This window comes from Lissotriton helveticus, chromosome 3_1 (genome assembly GCF_964261635.1).
Source record: "Lissotriton helveticus chromosome 3_1, aLisHel1.1, whole genome shotgun sequence".
Classification (NCBI taxonomy): Eukaryota; Metazoa; Chordata; class Amphibia; order Caudata; family Salamandridae; genus Lissotriton; species Lissotriton helveticus.
In genome coordinates, this window is record NC_136061.1 from 974,139,301 (window position 1) to 974,164,643 (window position 25,343).

A 25,343-nucleotide genomic window follows, 5' to 3' on the forward strand; every position below is an offset into this window, starting at 1 on the left:
GATACATTCACAAGCTAAAAATATAAGCAGACCAATACTTTTGAACACAATTTTTCAGCTGAGTCTTGGTTGGAAAAATGGGTCAGAGGTTTAAAGTGCTCTAAACTAGCTTTGACTAGTCACTCACTTTGTCATTGTTTTCATTGCCTTGAGAGTTTTGTCTGAATCGTATCAAACTGAAAGCACCATAAAAAGATGATTCACTTCAAAACATGCTCATTATTAGCCCATACATTTGTGCTTACAGGACTGCAGTTCAAAAGTACAATGCCAATATCTTCTCACGTGCACATTTTGCATTCTCAAACAGCTATTGCTCTGTTCCCTGCAGTAAAACATTAAATTATACAATTAGCATATACCCTCTGCTTTTAAAGGCGAACAGCCCAATGGACAAAGTCAGAGTCCCCCCACCACCCCATGTCTGATCTTCACAGATGGAACTTGACATCATATTCACAGCCTCAAGACCACCCATCTACAAGACATTCTTTAGAGACAAATTTAAAGAAAATTTGGAAACGTGCACATGGGAACCTTCAGAAACATTTCTGAAAGTGTACCGGCCTCCTCGGAAGCTTTTTCTCCATGGTTCCAAAATTGTATCCCTTATCATGGAACCTCTGGTCTTCCTTCTTCAAAATATATTTCTTCACTCATGATACTTGACTTTATGTGAAAATATCTTCATAAATGCCAATTTATTTAACGCCGAGACGCTAAAAGCTAAAGTCATGAGTGAAGCACCACATGCTCAAAATAAATCCCATTAAAAAGGAGTTTTGCCTGCTCCGTCAAGCTACTCCACTCATGTGCAACACTGATCCAGCAGGTCTAGATTGACAACTTAACATGCTAGAAAGCCAGAAATCAACTGGCTTCCAACTAGAAAAGAACTCAGGTGTTCAAGCAAACACTACTCCACCAGCGAAATTAGAGTTGGGACTCCTACTGGAAATAAAATTCCTCATATCTAGGAATTCAAGCCCTTGTATTATTGATACTAATATATTGCAACTCCATGTTTATAGGAATCTATACCTTCCACTAAAGCCTGCTCAGGGTTGCTCATTACGTTCCTTCCAGGCTGGCCACCTTCGCAAGGAAATAGGAATATAACATTTCCCTTCTGATCATCCTAAAATGGCGACGAGAAGCTAGAAACTTTTGCAAAATAGCCTGTATTACCTACAAAGCACTCCATGATGGAAATCCAAATTTTGTCGCATACAGCATGATCATCTCTGGTTACACTCTTCTTGGAAACTTAAAGCCTTTAGAAAAATTCTTCAAACAATTTTTCTAAGAAGTGCACCCAAGGTTTGGCACTCTATCTCTCCAGCCACTAGGAGAACAGAATGTACAGAAATCTCTATCAAGCATTTACAATGTACCAACATTTCTCGGTCTTTGTCTTCTTTCTAAAACAAATTGGCAATGGTTGAGAGCACCACAATTATGGCAATAGAGAGGATGCATAAAATTGCTACAGTGCACACTTAAGATGTTTTAGTGAAAGCATTGGAGGGCAGTGAAATCTGAACTGGGAAAAAGTATGCTATAAGAATGACAATGTTACTTTGGGGTCAGTGTCTGGGTTTAAGCATTATGTTGTGAAGTGGAATTGGGTAGAACATTTACTGAAGGGAGTGGCATATATGAAACATGATGGCCAGGCAATGGCTTCTTCACTTCTCATTGGATATTTTTTCTTTTTGTTGCAGTGTTGAGTGTTAAATGCTATTAGTGCATGCTATATAAATATAACTGACAGGTAACTGCGCCCACCACAGAAACTCCTCATTTTCTCTGTTTCCCTCGGTTACACTTCTCTCCAGCCAGCTCGGTCTCATTATCTTTGAGAATATGTGTTAGGGGGTCTTGGGCTTGTCTCTGACCCCGTATTCAAATGCGTATGTCTCTAAGGCAAGTTCAGTGTGTGAAAGTGTACATGTATCTCTTAAGAATTTTGAGGGCTAAAGTGGGAGTGAAGGCACATAAAGTACAAGTATTTATCGCAGGGAGCACAGGTATACATCATTAAAATCAAATGGGAGTGAATATGAATCTTAGTTTGATTGTGTGCTACCTTGCTAGGTGTAGCATGCACTACCATGAGATGTTTACCTCAGCGAGAGCAAATGTAGTGCCTTCATCTTATCACGGGCCTCCATTCAAAACAGGATAAAGACTGCAATGAGTAAGAAAACAAGTTACTTATCTGTAACTTTGGTTCCCCAGTATTGGTAACTTTCATAGATTCCCATGCTTAGTATCATTCCCCCGTCGTCGGAATGGGAGCCTCGGTAAATAAAAAATACCATAGCAGTAAGTACAAAAGAGAAAACTAGGCTTAGGCCTCATCTCATTTTGTAGCTTATCCACCTCTTTTTGTAAAAGGGACCACAATTCTGCAACAACCAATCAGAACAGCCTCACCCCATAGAACCCTCCTGAGAGAGCCTCAGATTTTCGTAGCCGTTGTGTAACAGCAACTATCTCAGTAAAAAAAAAAAAAAAAAAAAAGGCTGAGCTTTCCCAGGGGAGGAGGGTGGGCGCATGGGAATCTATGAAAGTTACCAATACTGGGGAACCAAAGTTACAGGTAAGTAACTTATTTTCTTGCCCCAGTATTGAACTTTCATAGATTCCCATGCTTTGTATCAGAGTAGCTACCAGTAAGACATAAAAGCACATTTTGTTACATGAATATCCTTACATGTCAACATAGTTATCCTCATTGGAAACAAATCATAAAAATTTTTACCACAGAGAAGAATACAATAATCAATACAAAATGTGCAATACAGGAAGGAGGGATTCTATGGAAAGCTCACCTCTCATTGAAAAAGATTTCTTGACCCACCGCTGCATCGTCCTTCATGGAGGAGTCCAAGCAGTAGTGCTTCGTGAAGGTGTGGGTACTGCTCTACGTAGCTGCTCTACAGATGTCCTGGATAGGGACTCCTGAGAATAGAGCCACTGATGAAGCAACAGATCTCGTTGAATGAGCACAAACCCGTCTTTCAAGTGGCTTGCCTGCTTCTTGATGACAAAATTAAATTGTACTAGAGATCCAACGTGAAATACTGTGCTTTGAAAGCGGAAATCCCTTCCGCGGGGCACTATAAGAGACAAAAAGTTGAGAAGACTTCCTGAATGTTTTTTTTCGTTCCAGATAAAATTTCAGACACCTCTGAACATCTAAAGAATGCAAAGACCTCTCCGCTGGTGTAGTAGGTCGTGGGAAAAAAAGATTTCAAAATCACCGGCTCATTCAGATGGAATTCGGACCTTCGGGATAAATTTTGGATTTGTCCTTAGAATCAGAACATCCTTTTTGAACTGAAGAGAGGGTTCCACAATCGTGAGCGCTTGGAGCTCACTAATCCTCCTGGCCGATGTTAAGGCTAATAGAAGAGCCAGTTTCCATGATACAAATTTTAGATCTGCTCTGTGAATGGGCTCAAACGGAGCTCTCATCAGATGAGCAAAAACTAAATTAAGCTGCCAGACAGGTGGTGGAGGCCGGACTGGAGGGAAACAGGACCTTCAGGAATTGTTTAATAACCCTCGCGGACCAAAATGAAGGACCTGAAGACGTGCGCCTGAATCTAGAGATGGCTGCTAGATGTACTTTGACAGAAGAATGAGCCACACCTGACTCAGCCAGAGAAAGAATATATGGCAAAAGCTGATGCGGAGCTGAAGTGTATGGATGAATATCCTGCCTCTGACACCAGAGACAGAACCTCTTCCATTTTGCCCGATAAGTCTTGTTTGTACTCGGAGCACGGGCCTGAGACAGAATAACCTTACACTCTTCTGTGAGGTTCAACGCCTGGAATTCTCGGGTCTGGATGGAGCACTTGACCCTGAGACATTGTGAAAAGAGACGGAATCGGCTACAGGTGAATCGGTTGATCCTGAGACAGCAGGAGTTCCGTGTACCAGAACTGTTGGGGCCACGCTGATGCATTTAAAATCGTTGTGCAAGGTTCCGCCTTGAGTTTCCTGATCAGCCTCGGGATTAGTGGAATTGGAGGAAAGGCGTAGACAAATGCACCGCGCCAAGCTATCAAAAGTGCATTCCCCAAGGACCACTGTTGGTGATCCCTGCTTGCGTAGAACTGGCATTTGGTGTTCTCCGGGGTTGCAAACAGGTCTATGGTCGGGGTTCCCCAAACTGAAAAGACCTCCTCGAGAATGGTCTGGTCTAATTCCCACTCGTGACTGATCGATCTTTGGCAACTCAACGCATCCGCTGTTGAATTGAGCGAACCTGCGAGGTGCTCTGCCGTAAGAGCAATGTTGTGGAGAATCGCCCAGTTCCAAATTTCCTGAGCTTCTTTTGAAAGAGCCCGGGATCTTGTCCCGCCCTGTTTGTTTATATAGTGCATGGCCGTTGTGTTGTCCGTGCGAACCAGCACTGTGCAATTCTGAATCCTCGGAAGAAAAGCCTGTAGGGCCAAGCGAATAGCCCTGAAGTTCCAATAGACTGATGTGGAACTTGCGTTGATCTGGATCCCAATGACCGCTCACCTTCAACTCTTGTAGTACCGCTCCCCAGCCTTCTAGTGAGGCGTCCGTGGTTAGAACCATGGCGGATGGGGGGAGCGTGAAGGTTAAACCTTTTGAGATGTTGTCTTTTACCAACCACCAGCTGCTTGCTTTTTTCATTGCTGATGTCACCGTGATCTTATCGTCGAACTTGTCGTCGAAAGAGCCTTCCGCCTGGTACCATTGCTTGTCCAGTTGCTCTTGTAGCAGACGCATTCGAAGCCTGCAGTGCGGAATCAATGGTATGCAGGATGATATCGATCCAGGCAGGGACTTGTAGAGATGGATCGACAGTGACTTCCTCTTTTGCAAGAGACGAGCTGACAGAATAAGTTTGTTCTGACGTTCCTCCGATGGAAAGGCCTTGCAGCGAATTGTGTCCAGGATAGAGCCTAGAAACCTTGCTGACCTGGATGGAAGAAGGATCGATTTCTCCTTGTTGAGTTGAAGGCCCAGTTGGTTGAAAAGTTGAATGCAGCTTGTGACCGCCCTGGAAGCCGCCTGGAAAGATGGAGCTTTTATCAGCCAATCGTCTAGGTAGGGGAAATCCTCTAGAGATAGTTTTCTGAGAAACACCGCCACCGGAGCCAGTACTTTTGTAAATATCCTTGGTGCGGACCTGAGACCAAAAGGAAGCACTCTGAACTGAAAGTGGCTCTTGCCTACTGTGAAGCCTGTGAGCTGGGTGGATCGGCACATGGAAGTATGCATCCTCTAAATCCAGAGTCGCCATGTAGTCTCCTGGATTCAGTAGACGTAGAATATCCTGAAGGGTGACCATCCTGAAGGATAGCTTTATGAGATAGGTGTTGAGCTCCCTTACATCTAATATTGGACGCCACTTTTCCTTTGTCTTGCGAACCAGGAGGAACCTGGAATAAAACCCTTTCCCCCTTTGGGAGTGAGGCACAGGTTCTATTGCCCCTTTGATGAAAAGTTGGTGGGCTTCGAGAAGTAAAAGTCCTAGATGTTTCGATTCGTTGGTGCCCAGAGCTCTGGTTGGAGGAAGCTGTTGAAACTCCAAAGTGTGGCCACCCTGAATGCTATTCAGAACCCACTGGTCTGATGTAATAGCCTTCCAGCTGCGTAGACAATGAGAAATCCTGCCCCCCCACTGATGTTATCGGAGGGGTAGGAACAGTAGGAAGAGCCATGAAGCCGCTATTGTCGCTTAGAATTGTCACGCCCTTGACGCCCTCTTGATGGCTGGCGAGAGAAAGACGCCGACTGGCCTTGGCGCTGTGTGTATTGTGGCTTGTAAGATTGCGAGGATTGCGAGTACGAAGAGTAGCGCTGTTGATTGCCACCTCTGTACGAGGAAAAACCTCTCCCTCTCGCACCTCTGAAAGGAACTTTGCGGTAATTCAATGTCCCCAAGGACCTTGCCGTGTCCATGTCCTTCTTGATGCCTTGAAGGGCATCATCTACATGCTTTCCAAAAAGCATCTCTCCGTCGTAAGGTAAGTCCAAGATCTTATTTTGAACTTCCGGGCGAAACCAGGTTGCCCGTAACCAGCCTTGACGCCTTAAAACTGCTGAACCCGCTAGTGCACGGAAAGCTGTAGTTGCTATGTCCATAGCACAATCTATCACCTCTGAAGAGGAACACTCCCCTTCCGCCAGTATCTTCCTGGCCTCATCTTTCGATCCATCCGGAAGTTGGTCCACAAACGGGGATAAATCGCACCACGTCTGGCGATCATATCTGCCCAAGATAGCAAGAGCATTAGCAGCTCGAACAAAGAGGCTGGGCATAGTAGAGAATTTTTTCCCCACATTGTCCAGACGTCTCCCTTCCTTGTCTGGCAGTGTTGTACGTGGTGTTGATGGATTTTTGGACTTGCTGTGCACCGCCTGGGAAATAACGGAGTCCGGCTTCGGCTGACCAGTCAGGCAAGCAGGACTACCTTCTGGAGCTTTATATTTCTTCTCCAGCCGAGGAAGAACAGGAATGACTGTTGCCGGATTCTGCATCACTTTAGTACGTTCCGACCATACATGTTTGATTATTGGAATTGAACAAATTGACTTTCTGTAAGGCTCCTTGAAGTCGTAAAGGAAACAGTCTGATTGTACTGTCGTAATAGGTAGGCCAAATCTCTTGGACGCCCTTTCCATAAGATTATGGAAACCTCCAATGTCAGCTGGAGCGGAGGTAGCAGTATCCGGCACTGGTGAATCCGGATCCTGAATGACATCATCGTCCCAACCCCTATCCGGGTCATGAGGAGGATCAACCTGAGGATCTCCATCCGATGAGACATCATCCTGAACAGTCACAACTCCTGATAGCTCTCTCTGGGTTCTGGTTCCGAAACTCGAGAAAACAAAGGCGTCACTGCAACTTCAGGAGTAGTAGGGATGGATGGAGAAGGAGGACCTCCTTTTGTAATCTTGTAGCATCAATTGCAAGTCCGTTATAAGAGAGGACGGCATTGCCACCATATCCTGACGTGATTTTTGTGGAGGCCTTTCAGGCTGAACAAACTGGCGCTCTTCAGCATAGCACTCATCAGAATCCGAATCTTGAAACTTTACTTGTAATTCGGATGGGCTATAGGAATCTCCATAAGGACCATCCTCATTGTCATCAGACTCCTCATCCAGAAGCAAAGTGGGCGGCAAAGGTGTTACACGCCGAGGAGATATCATCTCTGGGGTAATTTGCTGCCTTTTTATAGATATGCGGATCCTTTGAATCGTCGACGATGTCGACGAACTCGTCGTCGACGGGATCGTCGACGGAAGATCGATAGTCGACGGAGGGTTGATCGTCGACGAGCTCGTCGTCATCATCATCATGGCTGCCGTCGTCGTCGTCGTCCTCGTCGACACTACCTTCGTCGTCGACTTCGAAAATGTAGACACCATCGTCGACGAGCAGGAAACAGGTACATTAAACGTCGACGAAGAAATCAACGCTGCCGTCGTCGACTAAGCTGCCGTCGACGGTCCCGTCGACGAAGCTGTACCTGAACCCAAGTCTTTTTTGGAAGTGGTCGTCGACGTACCAGCTGTTTTTGTCGTCCACGGACGTGGTTTCTTGTCCGATCTTCCTTCCTGAGGGACAGTAGGTTTCTTGCCTCCCTTATCCTTTTCAGATGGTGGAGAAGTAACAGAAACACCTTTCTTTACCTTCTTAGTTGTTTGTGTCTCCTCAGTCTGTCCCAGCCTCTCCTTTACACCTCGGTGAGGAGATTTTATGGGACTAACCTTTTCAGCCCTGTCAGAGGCCTTTTGTAAGGCTTTCACAGGGGGCTCAATAGAAGTTGAAGGGGATGACCTACCCCTCTTCTTGGATCTTCTGGAGGACGCAGCTGAGGAAGAATCCTCACTGTCAGATGACATAACCTCCTTACGTGACTTCATTTTCGGCAGCCAAGTCAACAAGCGGCCTTCCCTGTCTCTCAAGGTCTTTGTAGAGAATGTTCTGCAGATTTTACAATCTGTGGCCTTGTGGTCCGGGTACAAGCAGTAGATACAGTCCTCATGCTTGTCCTCCACAAACAGACTCTTCTTGGAACAGGTAGCACAAGCTCTAAATAACGCATTGTTCTCCTTGTCAGACATATCAAAGTTGAAGAAATGGAAAAATAATCCAATCTGAAGAGAAAACTGAGCAGAGCTCAGTGGAGACTCCCTAGGACAACGTGCGGTAGAAAATCTGAGGCTCTGAGACTCTTTCAGGAGGGTTCTATGGGGTGAGGCTGTTCTGATTGGTTGTTGCAGAATGTTTGTCTCTGTTACAAAAAGAGGTGGATAAGCTACAAAATGAGATGAGGCCTAAGCCTAGTTTTCTCTTTTGTACTTACTGCTATGGTATTTTTTATTTACCGAGGCTCCCATTCCGACGACGGGGGAATGATACAAAGCATGGGAATCTATGAAAGTTCCAATACTGGGGCAACTGGTTCTTCTGATAGAGACTTCTAACCACAGATTCCTCACCTTCTGAACGGATACACAAGCAGGACCTTCCAAATGTTTGGGGTGGGGAGGTGTTAAAGGTTAAATGGAGGCGTTACAGGGGTTGGATGAGTAGACTCACACCAAACATCCTGCAGAACCAAGTGGACAAAATGGCCCTCCTCTCAGACTTCCTCTTCTTAGCATTGCCCCTCACTACTCATGCTCATTTCTCTTGCCTATGTTCTTACAGATCCTCTCATTGAACTGTACTGTTTTACCTTTCCTCTGCCTGACCCTTCCCACCTCTATAATGTGACAAATCGGGCTGGAATGGATTAGGCGCTCTTTAATGGAGAAGTGAATGGGGCCTTTTCCACTGTCTCATCAGAGAGCTCTTTATAACCCTCCATCAAATTGCCTGCACTAACTCTTCATTGGCCTCTGACGGCAGGCCGTGCGCATTTTTAATTATTCCCATATTCTTTGTATCACAATGGCTTGTAAAGTAGTGCCTCCTATACTGCAACTCCTATCAGTTACAATAGCCAGTATAGAAGGAACAGCTACACCAGGTACGTGGACATGAACTGCTTTCATATTCAATGAAAGGAGAGACGTTTGGCAGTAGCAGGACATGCTGTATCCTTTGCTACATGAGCGAAAGGATACATTTTTTAGCCCGCATAGCAGCATGTTCTTCATTATGCCTAGTGACTTGGTAAATGCCCTTTCTTCACCTCCTCCACAATAGTTTTCCCCACAATTAGCTGCTGTGTGGCAACAATGAGGCAGATCTGAAAAGGAGCTTAAATACTTGTTGTTCCCTCAGTATTTCCTGAGATAAATTAACCTATCTGAAGAAAGCGCCCCACTAGAGAGCTAAACTCATTTGGTCAGGGAGTAAGGGGGAAATAAACCAATTTATAATGAAGAACCTCCCACATGACCTACAATACTTTAAAACTCGCTAATATATAGTATAACAGTGGGTCATTGACTCATGATTTCTCCACACAAATATATGTTTCAATAAAAACTTTTTATTAATATTTCATTTCATTATTCACTTATTTAAGAGCAATCATATAACAATCTTGGCTTATATTGTCACATTACTTTTGAACACTTATTTCTTTACAATGCATCAACAAGTTACACCAATATATTTCCTTATCAAGATCACAATCTAAGCAAAAAACTCATGATCTATACACAGCCAAATGTATTTCAATGAGTAATAAGTCTTCTTCCACATGAGGCTAGCATAAATTTTACTAGACAAACTTTTCTACCCCACACTAACACCTCATTCACAAATTAAACACTCATATCACTGACACATACTACATACATTCATACTCCCCCAGTACATCATAGCACACACAGATTAAAACAAATCGGGCGGAAACATCAGCTCTCCAATACTATGCTGGCAGCTAGGGCATCAAACACTCAGGCAGACGTACGTTTCAACGGATACAAGACTTTGCTTCCATCTTTATCAGGACCTATTGTTTTTATACTATTTTTTCGAAGGTGAAACGTGGGAATTCTAAAACCAATTTACTGTTGTTTCTTGCTAAATTTGAGTTACACTACAGCCGGAGAAATAACAGCCACTAAGCCTTTAGAGGTTTTTTTGGGTATCTGCAGTCATTAGACGTTTTTAACATTTAAGGACATCGATTTTACAGACTATGTGCAATTCTGATTTCGCGATTCCACTCAGTATATTCTGATTACTTCACATGTAGAGACAAGCTGAATCCGTGATCTTAGAGTTCTTCCTTTTCTCTAACACAATTAGTCTTTTTTGATAGAGTATTGGGAAGTCCTGGATCTCTGGTCACTCTGGCAGTGTCATTTCATTTCATCATGATACTCTATTGCGGATATAGTGGCGTGGCACTTCTCTTCGCTCCCTGCGGTTCCGCAATAGAGTATCATGAAACAACAGTTCCTAGAGCTTTCGTTGTTTGGCTTGGGAGAGAAAGTCTTAGTCTTGTGCAGTATCTAGTATTGCGGCCTAGGAACATCATCTTTTTGGATGGGAGAGTTGATAATCTTTGAAAATTCACAAGGAGACTTAGTTTGTGAAACATCTTTAGGCAAGCCACTGTGACCTTGGACTTTTGAAATGCAATTGGTGCTTTCATCAGCCAGTTGACTGGGTAGGGGAATACCTGATGACCCTCCTTCCTGAAATAAACTGCCACAGGGCTAGGCAGTAGGTAAAAATGCAGGAAGTTGACCTGAAGTCAAGTGGGAGAACTTTCATGCATGAGAGGGAATGTGGCAGTATGAATCCTGTAAATTCAGAGCTGTCATGTGGTGTCGGAGAGGGTGACCACGTAACCGCATTGGTTCTGGAAATACTTGTTGAATTTCTGGAAGTCTATGATGGATCGCCAGTAATTTGTTTTCGTGTCTATGAATTAAAAAAACAAGAATAGAAGCCAGTTCCTTGCAGAGAATGGGAGCCTCTCTCTCTGGAACGTTTGGTTAGCATAGCTAGCACTCCTTTCCGAAGCAGATGCAAATAAGGTGGGTGCCCTCATTTTGGTTGAGTGGTGGGTGGAATCTGGGTGAACTCTAATGTCGGACCATATGTTTTGAGATCAAGGACTAATTTCTCCGATGCTATTTTCCGCAACAGATGACAAAATTCTGGATTTGTTTCTCCCACAGGATGGCGTAAGCAGCACCAGAACTTTGCCACCGTAGGTAACCTATCTCAAGGGCTACTGGTAGCGTTGCTAAGTCTGATACCTCTGGTATCCTCCAGACACAGGTATGTATCTCATGGGTCCTCCTAAAGGGTGCTTCTTTTGAAAGTGAATGTGGCAAAAGATCTTACGGTGTCAGGGTCAGCCAACGACTGCTTGCAAGGCATTGTCGATATGCTTGCAAAACAGAGTGTCGCAATGGTAAGGTAAAATTATTAGATATATTTGCACCTTAGGTGCTAAATGTAGTGGTCTTGAACCAACCTTGGTATCTAAGGACCACTGACGCTGCCAGTTATGGGAAAACTATTGAAGCTATATCTATAGCTCAATCTAAGTTTACTAATGAGGACGTTTCGACCCCTGCAGAATCTCCTTTGTTTCTGCCCTTTCTGAATTCTGGCAGAAATTCTATGTATGTAGCAATGTCTGACTACATCTCGTGGTTATACCCGCCCCATTTTGCCAGTGAATTGGCAGCCCGTACGGAAGCACTGGGCATAGTTGAGAACATCTTCTTGCTGGTTAGGCGGGGTTATGAGTGACAAGGGTTTCTATGATTGCAATTTGTCCCAAATATATTAACAACTGAAATAGGTCTCCCAACGTTTCGATTTAAAATCGTAAAGAGAACAAACCATTGCTTATTTGCTTTTGGAAGTTGGAAGCGTTTGGCCGCATGTTCCTTAAGGCTCTGGAAACCATCAAACATCACCTGGTAGGGAATCAACCGGTTGTGGGCCTTCTCTCTATCATCACCAGAACGGGTCGTTCTCGGGGAAGCATGGTAATATTTGACACTGGGATAATTCTTTCAGTGGCAGGAGCATCGGAGGATGCAGACGTATCAGGCACAATGTGACCTTGTAGGCCTGGGAAAGTGTTAGTAGTAATCCTGTAACATGCCCTGTAGGTCTAGTACTAGTGCTACATAGACCTGACCAATGCTCTGAAGTTGGAGGCGGAGCAAAGTGGTGACATTTCTCCACATATTGTGTCTCCATATATTGCTGACAGTTGTAGACCTGCTCATATTAGTCCCCTAAAATTGTGACATTAAGTTATTCTGGATTAGGTGTCTTATGCTCTTGTTGATGATTAATGTGCTTTCGTCATTTTCATTGTCATCGCAATCGTAGTTGAGGAGGTGGACATCGACAACTAGGATGACGTCGACAATGTTTGAGGTTAACGAGGCCTTCGCCATAGACAAGGACATTGTAGAGGATGCAGTAATAGATGAGGCTGGCGCAGACGAGGTTGTCTTAGATGATGCCATCGTAGGCGAGGCAGTCGTAGACATGGTTATCGCAGACGAGGTCGTCGTCATAGATGACCGTCACAGACAACTGTTGTAGACGAGGCTGTCATAGACGATGCCATCATAGATGAGGCCATAGAAGGTGAGAATCATAGATGAGGCCACAGTAGGTGACAATCATAGATGAGGCCATTCGCAGATGAGGCTGTTGTAGACCACAGTCGTAGATGAGGCTGACGTAGACGACCGTCGTAGACTAGGCTGTCGTCGACGACCGTTGTAGACAAGGCTGTAGCCGACAACCGTCGTAGATGAGGCTGCCGCCGTCGACCGTCGTAGATGAGGCTGTCGCCGTCGACCGTCGTAGATGAGGCTGTCGTCGACGACGTCATAGATGAGGCTGTCGTCGTCGACCGCCATAGATGTGGCTGTTGTCGACGACCGTCGTAGATGAGGCTGTCGTCGACGACCATCGTACATGAGGCTGTCGTCGACGACCATTGTAGATGAGGCTGTCGTCGACGACCGTTGTAGAGGAGGCCGTCATGAACAGCTAAGGAGGCAATTTGTAGAGGAGGCCATCATAGATGAGGGCATCATAGATGAGGGCATCATAGATGAGGGCATCATAGATGAGACTATCACAGATAGTCGACGAAAGTCATAGATGACCATAGTAGACGTGGCCTTCGTAGTCCGTGTTAGACAGTTGTAGACGGGACCATCGTAGATGAGGCTATCGTTGACGACCGTCATAAACTAGGCGGTTTAAGACGAGGTCATAGTAGATGACCGTCATAGACAAGTGCATTACTGGTGGGGCAGTCATAGTTGACATGGTTGTTAACTATGATTTTGATGGCAGTTTTGCCGTAGATGTCTCATTGTCAGGTTATGAGGATTTGCCTAACGTAGTGTCAGGGCTGAAGAGGGAGTTGTAGGATCTGCCTCTAAGGAAGTTTTTTCTACTTGCCTCTTGCTCTCTCCATCTCTCTGTGAGAAGTGTCTTATCAAGACTCATTGTGAGCCTTTTTATGGCTTTTCTGCGCACCCTCTGAAGACCAATGGCAAGACCTCAACTTTGACGTCCCCTATGAGATGAAGGAATCCTCACTGTCCTCATGAGAGGTGACAGATTTAAGTTTCTGTAGTCCCAATAATAGCCTAATTTCTCTGAACATGAGAGATTTTCAGGAAAAGGTTAGACATATTTTGTAGTCCATTACCTTGTTTTCTGCTACTCTGACATATTAGTGCCAGGGTCAGAGAAATGAAACATGAAATATATTCTTGGATAATCCAAAAAGAATTAATTACTGTAGAAATTTATCAGAGCTCATGGAGACTCCCTTAAAAACGAAGTGCGGTAGTGTTATATATAAATATACTGTGCTGCATCTCCCAAACCCACAATTATACATTAGCAAATAACACAAGGAATGTTACTTTGTTCCACTCTGCCATTTTATTAATTTATCATTTTTGATATAGCCCCACTCAAACTCACAAGTTGTGAATGCTTCACAGACAAAGGGATTTTCACAAACTGCAGCATATTGGTACTTTAGTAAAGAATTAAATATAATCTAACATGGCATAGTGTGGAAATGCACACAATAAAGCCACTATAAACATCCATCCTTACAATGAACAAAGCAGCAACAGAAACACCAACTCATAACGTTCCCAACAGAGATCATCATCACCTTGTAATACCCCTATGCACACCTGCCACTGGAAAAAAAAAAAACCTGAAAAGCTCCCTCATTACCAATTATACTCATTCCTTTTCTACGTCACACAGGTTCTCCCGAGCTCAATGAAGCTGGCAATAATCTAAGAAAGTTAGCACTGTGATAAATAGACAACTAAGTATGGCTGGGGCATGGAATCCCGGATTTGGCAACATGGGCCATTTACAGAGGGTAAAAGTTGTACAATGTGAACATGTACATTTCATAGAGCAACAGAGATCTGCATACTACCTCTGTTTTCCATGGAATCATTCTGCCCTTTACAGGACCCATCTTAACGCCATCAGCTAAGCTATGAACGTTCACAGTAAGGGAGTTAGGATGAGATTTGTCCCCAATGGGGAGTAGGGGATGTTTTCAGGAATAGTTAATTGTGTACAGTCTGTGGAAACTCATTCAGGTTCCCCAACTGCACCATTGATAATATCAGTCTAACGCTGGGTGCTAAATTTCTACACTAATGAAGCAATATGACAAATGAACAAGTTACTTCCCTTCGATAACAATATACCTGTAAGAAACATAGGTTAATTATAGATTTCTTACCTTAGAGTTACCCCCAGGCATCAGACTGGATCCGGAAAGTTTTTAGTCAGCAGTACCCCTGCGCGTCGGACTCCGTGTCCTTCGTTGGCATCATGGTCACCGGGATGACGTTGCGGAAGCTACATAGACGCTACCCTCATACGCAGACGTCAATTCTGTACACGACTTTCCAAGCCAGAAGCGCAGAGCCATGGAAGACACTGACCGCTGGTGCACAAAACTAGGGACTTGAAAGGAGATCCTTAACCCTGTAAGTCAGTTCACGGAACGGGGAGAACAGGTGGGGCAGTAAAGATTCTAGAACTAGCCTATGTTTCTTACAGATATATCGTTACCGAAGGTAAGTAACTTGTTCATCTGAAAGAAACACTTAGTTATAGATTCCTTACCTTAGAATAGATACCCCAGCAATACCAACCCCAGAAGTGGGTCTGCGAACTAAGTTCACACCAGAAAGTCCTGGAGAACACAACAGCCAAAGAAGCCGCCTCTCCGGACTTGGCTGTACAAGCAGTAGTGCATGATGAAAGTGTGCAGTGATGCCCACGCAGCTGCCTGACAGATGTCATTAAGGGGGGACTCCCGATAGCACTAGTAGCTGCTGTTGCCCTTGTGAAATGGGCATGCAACCCCACTGGAGGTTCCTTCTTTGCTAAAGAATAGCAGGCCTTGATGAACAGAACGACCCACCTAGAGATGGTCCATTTGTGCACGGCGCGACCTTACTTAGCACCCACGTAACCAACAAAGAGCTGGTCGTCCACCTGGAATTGTTTGGTGAGATCCAAATAAAAGGAGAGAGCACGTTTTTGATCCAGACGGCGGAGCCTCTTTTCCTCTTTTGAAGGATGCGGACGCAGAAAGAAGGTGGGCAAAGTGATGGTTTGGCCAATATGAAAAGAAGTGACCACCTTTGGAAGAAAGGAAGGTCAAGTTCTGAGGACGACCTTGTCCGAATGAAAAGCCAGAAAAGGAGGCTTGGAAGACAGAGCTTGTAGCTCACTCACCCTGCGCGTATAGGTGATGGCCAACAGAAAAGCAGTTTTCAGAGTGATGAGTCTGAGAGGACAGTTATGTAGCGGCTCAGGGGGAGCGCAGATAAGTAAGAACCAAATTCAAGTCCCACTGAGGCATTATGAAGGGAACAGGAGAAAAAAGATGAGTAATGCCTTTGAGAAATCTATTTACAACAGGGGACTTGAAAAGAGAAGTATGATCAGGACGCCTGAGGAAGGCTAAAATGGCCGACAGGTAGCCCTTAAGAGTGCCCAGAGCAGAGCCCTGCTGGACCAAAGACAGGAGGAACAAGAGAACCTCAGAAAAAGGGGCAGAAAGGGGATCCACAGCCTTTGCTGTGCACCATGCCACAAATGTATTCCATCTGCAGGTGTATACCGTCTTAGTGTAGGGACGCCTGGCTGCCAAGATTACATCACAGACTTCGGGAGGCAAGTCAAATGACTTCAACTGCCGCCACTCAATCTCCACGTAAGGAGGTGGAGGACTGTCCACTGCTGCTGCGAAAGAAGATCCTCCCGAAGAGGCTGTCGGATCGAGGGATCGATGGCCATGTTGAGCAGCTCGGGATACCAGACTCTTCCTGCCCAATCTGGAGCCACAAGAATGACTTGGGCCCAGTCACGCTTGATCTTCTTCAGCACTCTGGGCAGAAATGGTATAAGCGGAAAGGCGTATAGAAGACCGTAACTCCGCGTTCTCTTCAGTGGCAAATAGATTTCACAAAGGCTCTCACCACTGTTAAAAGTGACCTTGCACCACCTCCGAGTGAAGACGCCATTCGTGATCCGTCACGCACCTGCAGCTGAGCTAGTCGACCCTGGCGTTTAGTGAACCTGCCGCCAGGTGTTAAACCACCAGGCATTTGCCCTGATATTCCAGCCATGTCCAGAGACAGAAGGCCTCCTGACATAGGGTCCATGACCCTACCCGCATTGTTTATTGCAGTACCACATGGCAGCGGTGTTTTCCGTGAACACCTGCACTACTCTTCCCAGGACAGAGGGAAGGAATGCTTTTAGTGCAAGACGGATCGCCCGAAGCTCCAGAAGGTTGATGTGGACCTCAGACTCTGCCGGAGAGCAGAAGCCTCTGTTCTCCGCGCCTCTCCCATGTGGCTAACCCATCCCAGAAGGGATGCACCAGTCACCACTGTGTGTTCTGGCTGGGGACAGGAGAGGGATCTGCCATTGACCCAATCCTGGATCGTGAGCCACCACTAAAATTGTTGTGCAGTGCCATCCCATATTTGGACACAATCGGACAAATTCCCCTGATGCTGCGACCACTGGAACTTAAGGTCCCACTGCGGAGCCCGCATATGCCACCTGGCATGATCGACCAGCAGGATGCAGGAGGCCATGAGGCCAGCAGCCCCAGGCTCATCCTCACCGAAAACCCGGGACTGACGCTAAAAGATCGAAATCATAGAATATCCTGGACTCACTGTTCGGGAGGATAAACCCGAAACTGTGTTGTGTCCAGAACCGCTCTGAGGAAGACGAGCTTCTGAGAGGGGTTTAGGTGTGACTTCGGCAAGTTGTTAGTGAACCCCAGTGAATGCAGGAGGTCGGCCGTAGTCTGGAGATGGGAGATGACTGCCCGGGGCGAAAATACCTTAAACAACCAGTCGTCGAGATAGGGGAAGACTGGAACACCCTGATTTGCGCAGATGAGCTGCGACCACCGCCCTCACTTTCGTGAACACCCAAGGGGCGCTGGTAAGGGCCAAAGGGAAGCATGATAAACTGAAAGTGCTCGTGGTCTACCTCGAACCGCAGGTAATGCCGGTGGGCTGGCAGGACAAGGATGTGGAAATAAGCAGCCTGCAAGTCCAACGCTACCATCCAATCTCCAAGGTTGAGGGCAGACAAGACCTGAGCCAGGGTCAACATCTTTAGCTTCTCCTTCCGGAGGAAGCGGTTGACGTCCCTGAGATCCAAGATAGGACGCTGGCCCTTGTCCTTCTTGCGCACCAGAAAGTAGTGGGAATAGCAACCACAACCTTCTAGGGCAGGAACGCGCTTGATGGCTCCCTTGGCCAAGAGAGCCATAACTTCCTGTTGGAGAAGGGCCAGGTGATCCCTCGACATGCAATGGTACTGGGGTGGCATGGCTGGAGGGATAGTCAGGAAGGGGAGGGAGTAGCCCCTTCAGACTATATGCATAACCCACCTGTCTGACGTGATGGTGTGCCAGTGGAGGAGATGATGGCGGATCCTTCCGCCGGCTAGCGTTTGATGGGCCTGAAAGGTCGGCTTAGGGGGGTTTGGAGGCTGCTGCAGAGGGGGCGTGGTGGACTGGCCTGCCCGCTGGCCCCCAGAACCACATCAGTGGTTCCCACGTCCCCGGCCACGCTGAGGTTGAACAGCTTGCGCTGGCCTGTGGCTCTGAAAGGCACGTGTAGGGGCACACCTTCCTTTGCCACGAAAGGGGCGAAAGGCAGACCGTGCAGGGTGCTTGGCGGAGAGGCCTAAGGACTTGGCCGTAGCCAGAGTGTCCTTAAACCGCTCTAGAGCACTGTCTGCCTTGTTGCAGAACAGACAACGACCAACAAAGGGCATGTCCATCAAGGTGTTCTGGACATACCCAAAAAAGCCAGCTGTTCTCAACTAGGCTTGACGGCGAAGCGCCACCAATTTTGAAATAGTCCTACCCAGTGAGTCGGCAGTGTCCAATCCACAGCGGATGGTGAACTTTGCTGCGTCTCTCCCCTCGACAACATCACAGGAGAGTACGGCCCGGGCCTCCTATGGACACTGAGGCAGCACATGCGCCACCATATCCCACACAGAGTGGGAATAAAGGCCCAAGAGGCATGCGGTGCTCACCGACCGCAGCCCTAAGCTCGAGGAAGAAAACGTCTTCCCAAGCAGATTCAGCTTCTTGGATTCCCATTTCCGGTGGTGCGTTGGGGAATGTGCTTTGGGATGCTGAAGCTTGGACCAACAGGCTCTCGGGGGAGGGGTGTTGGGAGAGTAAAGTGAGGTTGCTTGGAGCCGGGCAGTGGCGTCCAGCAACCATCCTATTCACAGGAGCCCCTGTGTTGGGCCTGGACTAGGCTCCCAAAAGGATGTCTGTGAGGGCTTCATAAAACGGCAGCAGGGGCTCCGAAGAGCTCGCAGCCGGCTGAAGCATCTCGGTCAGGAGGTTAGTCCTGACTGCCACAGTCGGTATCTCTAGGTTTAGGGCCTCGGCCGCCCTACGCAACACCACTGCGTAAGACACTCCTTCCTCCATAGCCACGGTAGGAGGAGACAACATGCCAAGGTCTGGTGAGGTGTCCAGACCACTGGCATCCCCCAGTTCCTCTCTCCAGTCCTGGTCGTACTGCAACTGGCCAGTTAAAGGGTCACCAGAACCCTCCCAGTCTTCCTTGCCCTCCTCTGGCTGCCAAACTGGCCGAAAATTGCCAGGGTGGAATTCAGGCACCAAATTACGCATCGGCGCCGGATTTGGCCTCGGTCTACACCGGTCCGGCTCCGTATCCACATTGGGGTGGAAGCCGGGGTGGTGCCGGAGAAATCGGTCCTGGTAAAGGTGTAATAAGGTCGACCAGTGCCGATCCCGATCCAGGCCTGAATCCAAAGGGGGCCCTGCGGTGCCGAGGCCGGAGTCGAAGGCCTAGGGCCCCCAGCCAAGTCCGCGGGCCTGAAGGCGCACGGGCGGAGTCGGGCTGCCCAAGACTGTTCCCATGAGGCACAGGGTCACACTGATTTAGGAAACATTTGAAAACTTTTTTGTTCAACAAATAGATTTTTTGTTCTGCTCACCTACTCAGCTGTCTACACACTGCTAGCATCAGCGCTTGGACGCCCCTGGGCAGCTATCTGCGCTTTATAAAACCCATTTTCATTTCATTTCATTTCATGCCAGAAACCGGTCCTCGGAAGCTTGTTTCCGGTCCTGGGAAGGCATGGCTTGGCAGTTCGGGCTGGACTGTTCCCATGAGGCACAGGGTCACACTGATTTGCATATAGCCATGTCTGAACTGGAGTGGCAGAGTGGGCTAAAGAACGGTGATGGATCAAACCCAGAGCTTTTGACTGGGTGTGAGTGTTTGATTGGTTCAGATGCTCCGTCCATCACCACCTCCTTTTGTGCCGCTTTGGCCGCCATAAGTGTGGCAGGGTATGCTCAGACATGAGTCCCTTGCTCACTTTGCCACTGGATTCAAGCAAGCCGGGCTGAAGACGGCTGGAATGGCAGAAACCGGTCCTCGGAAGCTTGTTTCCGGTCCAGGGAAGGCATGGCTTGGCAGTTCGGGCTGGACTGTTCCCATAAGGCACAGGGTCAGAGTGATTTGCATATAGCCATGTCTGAACTGGGGTGGCAGAGTGGGCTAAAGAACGGTGATGGATCAAACCCAGATCTTTTGACTGGGTGGGAGTGTTTGATTGGTTCAGATGCTCCGTCCATCACCACCCCCTTTTGTGCCAAAGATGGCATGCATCGCTTTGTAGAACTAACAAAGCTGGGCAGGGGTCACTACTGGTCGCGGGAAGGGAGGGAAGGCCAGAGTCGACTCTGAAGGCTCCACTCGCAAAGCACCACCCGCACCCTTCCTCGCGTCAGCCGATGGATGAGGGGAAGTTGAAGAGCGACGATGCTTCGTTCAACTTCTTCTTGTGCTTTGACTTACCAACCCCGAGTGCTAAGACTTAGACGAGGAGTGGGGATGGCTCTGAGATCGGTCCCTCGACCTCCCACATGACCGGGACCTTGACGATGCGGAGCAGACTGCCGGGCCTCGAGTAGCTTTCGGGACCGCTCCTGCAAACACTTCGGGCCATGGTTCAGCAGTCGGAGCACGACTTGGGGTCATGGTCGCGCTCCACACAGTAGAGGCACAGACGTGTGGATCCGTCACAGACATTAGTCGACTACAAGAACCGGAGGCCTTGAAACCGGGCATCCATCGTGCACAGGAGTCGATGTTAGACTCGAAAAATAAGTTGACCAAAGTTGCAAAAAAAAGTCAGTCAAAAAGTGACGGAGGTACCGCTCTCTCCGGATCTGCACTTGCTGGCACAGAAAAAGAAAGAACTAACATCAGCGCGCGAGGGCAGTGTCTTTGTATGCTTACGCAAAGTCCTCCCGGCGACCAGGACGTCAATGACAGACGCGAAGCCGACCGACGCCATCTTTTGACACGCAAGGGTACTGCTGACGAAAAACTTCCCGGATCCAACCTGCCGCCTGGGGGTAATTCTAAGGTAAGGAATCTATAACTAACTGTTTCTTTCAGATAAGTATTTCAAGTAGCCTATGCATTTTCACTCAAAGGTGAAATGAGCTAGGAATACAATTTGTTGATAAATAATAAAAACGTTAAATACATCTGAAAGTCCACCTTACATTTTGCTGACAGTTTGTACCCTCCAAGAGGAGCAGGGTGCCCATCCACTGCATCAAACCCAGCTGACACCAGTACCACATCGGGGCCAAACTCATTGGCAATTGGCATTACAACCGTCCTGTTAAAAAGAAAAGAAGATTATTAGTTGGATTGGCAAATAGAGATTGGACAGACAGCTGGTGGTTAAGTAGATGAATATATTCAATGAGGTAGGCAGAAAAGAGTTAGGAAGAAAGAAAGTTTATGCTAAGAGGAAAATTAGAGCAAAACATATACATTGAAGAGGGCTCAGACACTGCCATGTACACTATAAAATACACCCTTAAGAAGGTGAGAAAAGGTTAGATAGTTGTAATGCTGGTTATTTAATATGAAATTCTTCAATTAATTAATAAACACTGAATAGCTCTGTGTGTAGGATTCTGGAAAACCGCATAGCTGTAGAGGGCAACAGCCAGTTTTCTTGATGCTTATTTCTTTAAAGGTAAAAAAAAGTTAGTTGGTTTGTAGAACACCCTCACTTATAGAAAATAATGCACCATGCCTTTAACGTCACAGGGTGATCCTGCTATTACAGCCCAGAAGGAACAGCTTTGCTATTGAAGAGCAGGTCATTTTGAAGATTACATAAGGAATTATGGCTTTATTCTTTGTAAACTAAAGTTCATTCCTTTTGTTTTCTGGGGAGGATGCAGTGAAGTTTCCCAAGGTGTAGAGCTAGGATTACAAATAAATGTTCTTTCTTTATGAAATACGAAATGGAGAATGTGCCAGGACAATGCAGACAGGAACACATTCAAATCTGCCCAGAGACGCTACAACCAAAGGATCAGGGCAACCAAGCGCAGCACTTTGATGGGCCGCATCAACGCCAAAAACCAAAGCAAAGACATCTTTGCCATTGTGAAAGATTTCACTTCACCATCAGCTGCCATCAACTCAATCACTCCCTTGCAGGACCTCTGCAACAGTCTATCTCAATCCAGCATTAACAAAATCACCACCATCTACAGCAACTTAGGTCCACAACCAGACCCGATAGACTTTACCAAACACCTCCCAAACTTATCCAAAGAACCAATGCAAACCAAATGGCCTGACATCGCCCCAGAAGAAAGTGCCATCACCATGAAGTCAATCCACTCAGGGGCCCCATTGGACCCCACCTACGCTCGAAGACTACAACACATCAGCACAATGCTCACTACCATTCTGAATGCTTCCACCTCTCTTAGGACCTTTGAGGGGCTAGCAAACATGCAACCCTCCTTCCATTACCGAAGAAACCCTCTGCAGACCATTCAACACTCACCAATACAGACTGATTTCCATTCTACCATTTCCAGCCAAGGTCTTAGAGAAATTCCTCAACAGATACTTCACCGAATACCTGAACGACCACTAACTCCTTCACACTGCTCAGTCAGATTTCAGATCCAACCTCAGGATGGAAACTGGCCTCATCGCTGCCATGGATTACATAGCATGACTCTTGACAAAGGAGACATGGTGGCCTGCATCCTCCTGGACCTCTTTGCAGTATCAGACACAGTCTAAAACCCCATTCTCATCCAAAGTCTACACGAAAGCAGAATCCAAGGAGATGCACTACGATGGATCTGTTCCTTCCTGACTGAAAGGGCCCGGTCAGTCAGCCTAGCACCATACACCTTGGACACCTGAGACCTCATCTGCAGTGTTCAGCAAGGCTCCTCCCTGAGCCTGACTGTCTTCAACACATAAATGATCTTCCTAGCCAGCATCATCGGCTCTCACGATATCTGCGTCCTCTCCTGCGCCAATGACATGCAACTCATTCTCTCCCACATGGACAAGATGCCCAGTACCCAGATCAAGTTCATAGACTGCATGATGAAATCGCCGACTGGATGAAGACCAATTGTCTAAAGCTGAGCACCGACAAGACTAAAATTATGAACTTCGAGAGGAGCATATCACCGCTGGACTTCACGTGGCAAAATCGGCATGGTCGCCAAGTCAATGCGTTCACCGCTTCTTACTTCCACACCTTAAAGATGTTGAGGGAGATTTTCAAATGGCTCCCAATTAGAACCAGGAAAACCGTCCCCGACGCCCTGGTCACAAGCAAGATGTATCCACAAAAATCTCATCAAAAGGCTGCAGACCATTTAGAACTCGGCGGCCAGAATCACATCCTCCCATGCTGCACTCACATCACAACACATTGGAAGGGGCTGCACTGGCTCCCCATTCACAAACAAGCACAATTCAAACTCCTAACCCACACTTTCAAGGCGCTACATAACACTGGCCTAGCATACCTCAACAATTACATCTGCTTTCACAAACCAACCAGACATCTTCGCTCGACCCCTACTTGCACAAACAATTACAATTGGGACCTGAGAAGTGAAAAGGTGGAACCAGCCAATGTGTACAAATATTTTGGAGTACTTTTTAATTCTAATGGAAGGTTTGCAGCTTAAATAGAACAAATTCAAAGGCAAAGCACTTGTGGTCAGACTGGGCTCGCAGCACAGGAAGACAACGCGTTCTTCGCTCGGTCCAATCCTGCAGGTGGCACAAGCCAAACTTCTCCCAGCGGTGGCTTATGAAAGCGAGGGGACGGGACAGAACTGTACTATCAATAATAGTCTCAAAAATCTTTAAGTCAGTTTTTCACCTGATGGTGTACAGCTCTTCTGCACAACTTAGGTTGCAGTTCGGTCTGTTAAAACAAACTTTGGGCAGGCAGACTGTTTTGTAAACTGCTGTCAACACCTTAAACTCGCAAAGGAGGGCTCCTTGGGCATCACCTTTGACTGGAAATACAGGGGATAGATCACTCACCTATGAGAGCTTTCCTACAAAAGTTATCATCAACCTTGGCCTTTCATCCACATGGGCCTTAAACTTAAACATGAGTCGTAGTGAGCTGAAAAGAATAACATAACTAAACACCAAATTACACTCTCTTCTGGAGGACCAGCAGTTGCTAGCAAGAAGGAGCCAGGGATGGCTAACAGTTAGCAATTATACAAAGGTATCCCCTCAAGGATATTTAGCGATACCTCATAGCAATTGCACCAATAAGCAATTTCTAAAATTCAGGCTGAGGATACTGCCAGTATCAAAACATTATCCTGCTTGGAGAAGAAAGGAAAGCTGGAACTCCGTAGGCTTTACAGACAAGCACCAGAGGATATCATTCATGTGCTGTTTCTCTGCAAAGCCACTCTGAATGATTGTCAAAAAATCCTAGTTAAAGACTTCATCAAGAGAGGGATAAGATCATGCGCAGAGCCTGCTGTTGCCTGTTTCAATCCCATGGACTTAAGACTGAACTGTGCACTGATAAAATCTCTTAGGGTAGTGGAGAAAAAGGTACTGGTCTTAGAATGCAAAGAAGCAGAGAAGCCCAGCGGGAAGGATGCAGCTCATCTATTGGGGCATTGCTGGCATAATTAAAGGGGTGATATGCAGGGGCTTTACAAAGCTGAATCATATTTGAACTTTCATATTGCAATCACTAATTGACATGTCATTAATTAGGAGTTGGATAAAACATTGTACAAAACCAAACTCCTCTTGAGGACTGTCACTAATGCTCTTAAATGAACCTCCTTCGCACAGCCCGTCTCCTTCACTAATAGAGTGCTAGCAACTTTTTCCTACTACTTTAAAGATCTAATCTACAAGGTCGTAGTAGCCACTCAGCACTTACCTCCCTCTGCACTCAGGTTATAAGTGAATGGTCAAGAAGTCATAATATAATAATTGGTAGCTTTACTTGACTTTTACTCTGTGCATAGATTTGGGCTACTTTGCTCTATAATAATTGAACTCTTATCTGGAGATTTGCAGAATGTTTCATTAATGAATGGTTTTAAATGGGTAAATGGTAGATTAAAACAGTTTTACTGCTGTATTTGATGAATGTTACTGTACTGAGGGTTAATTGTATTGGAATGGTTTTAATTAACTATGCAAATAAACGTGTTAAACTTAAAACAACTTGCACAAATCCCACACATATAGAAAAACAGATGTGGGGGTCAAGCCTTGTCCTGCATTGCTCCTAAAGCATGGAACGACTAGGCTCTAAAAATTAGAGGAGCCTCCTTGTTTCTTGAATTTTGCAAGAAGCTGAAGACCTGTTTTTTTGAGTAGTCCAACTAGGCCCTATGTGTGCCTAGACACTCACCCTGCCAGATGATAATATGCTCTAC

The 25,343-nt window shown here is 46.4% G+C and overlaps 1 protein-coding gene across 8 annotated transcripts in view; it reads right to left on the reverse strand.

Annotated features, from left to right (window-relative positions):
- Positions 1–25,343, reverse strand: part of HDAC4 (histone deacetylase 4) — a 1,367,213-nt gene that overhangs the window by 145,514 nt on the left and 1,196,356 nt on the right. For all 8 annotated transcript variants that reach the window (XM_078681413.1, XM_078681410.1, XM_078681417.1 and 5 more), the window contains one exon: positions 21,132–21,250. In XM_078681413.1, the coding sequence (XP_078537539.1) occupies positions 21,132–21,250 (119 nt within the window). The remainder of the gene's footprint in view (positions 1–21,131; positions 21,251–25,343) is intronic.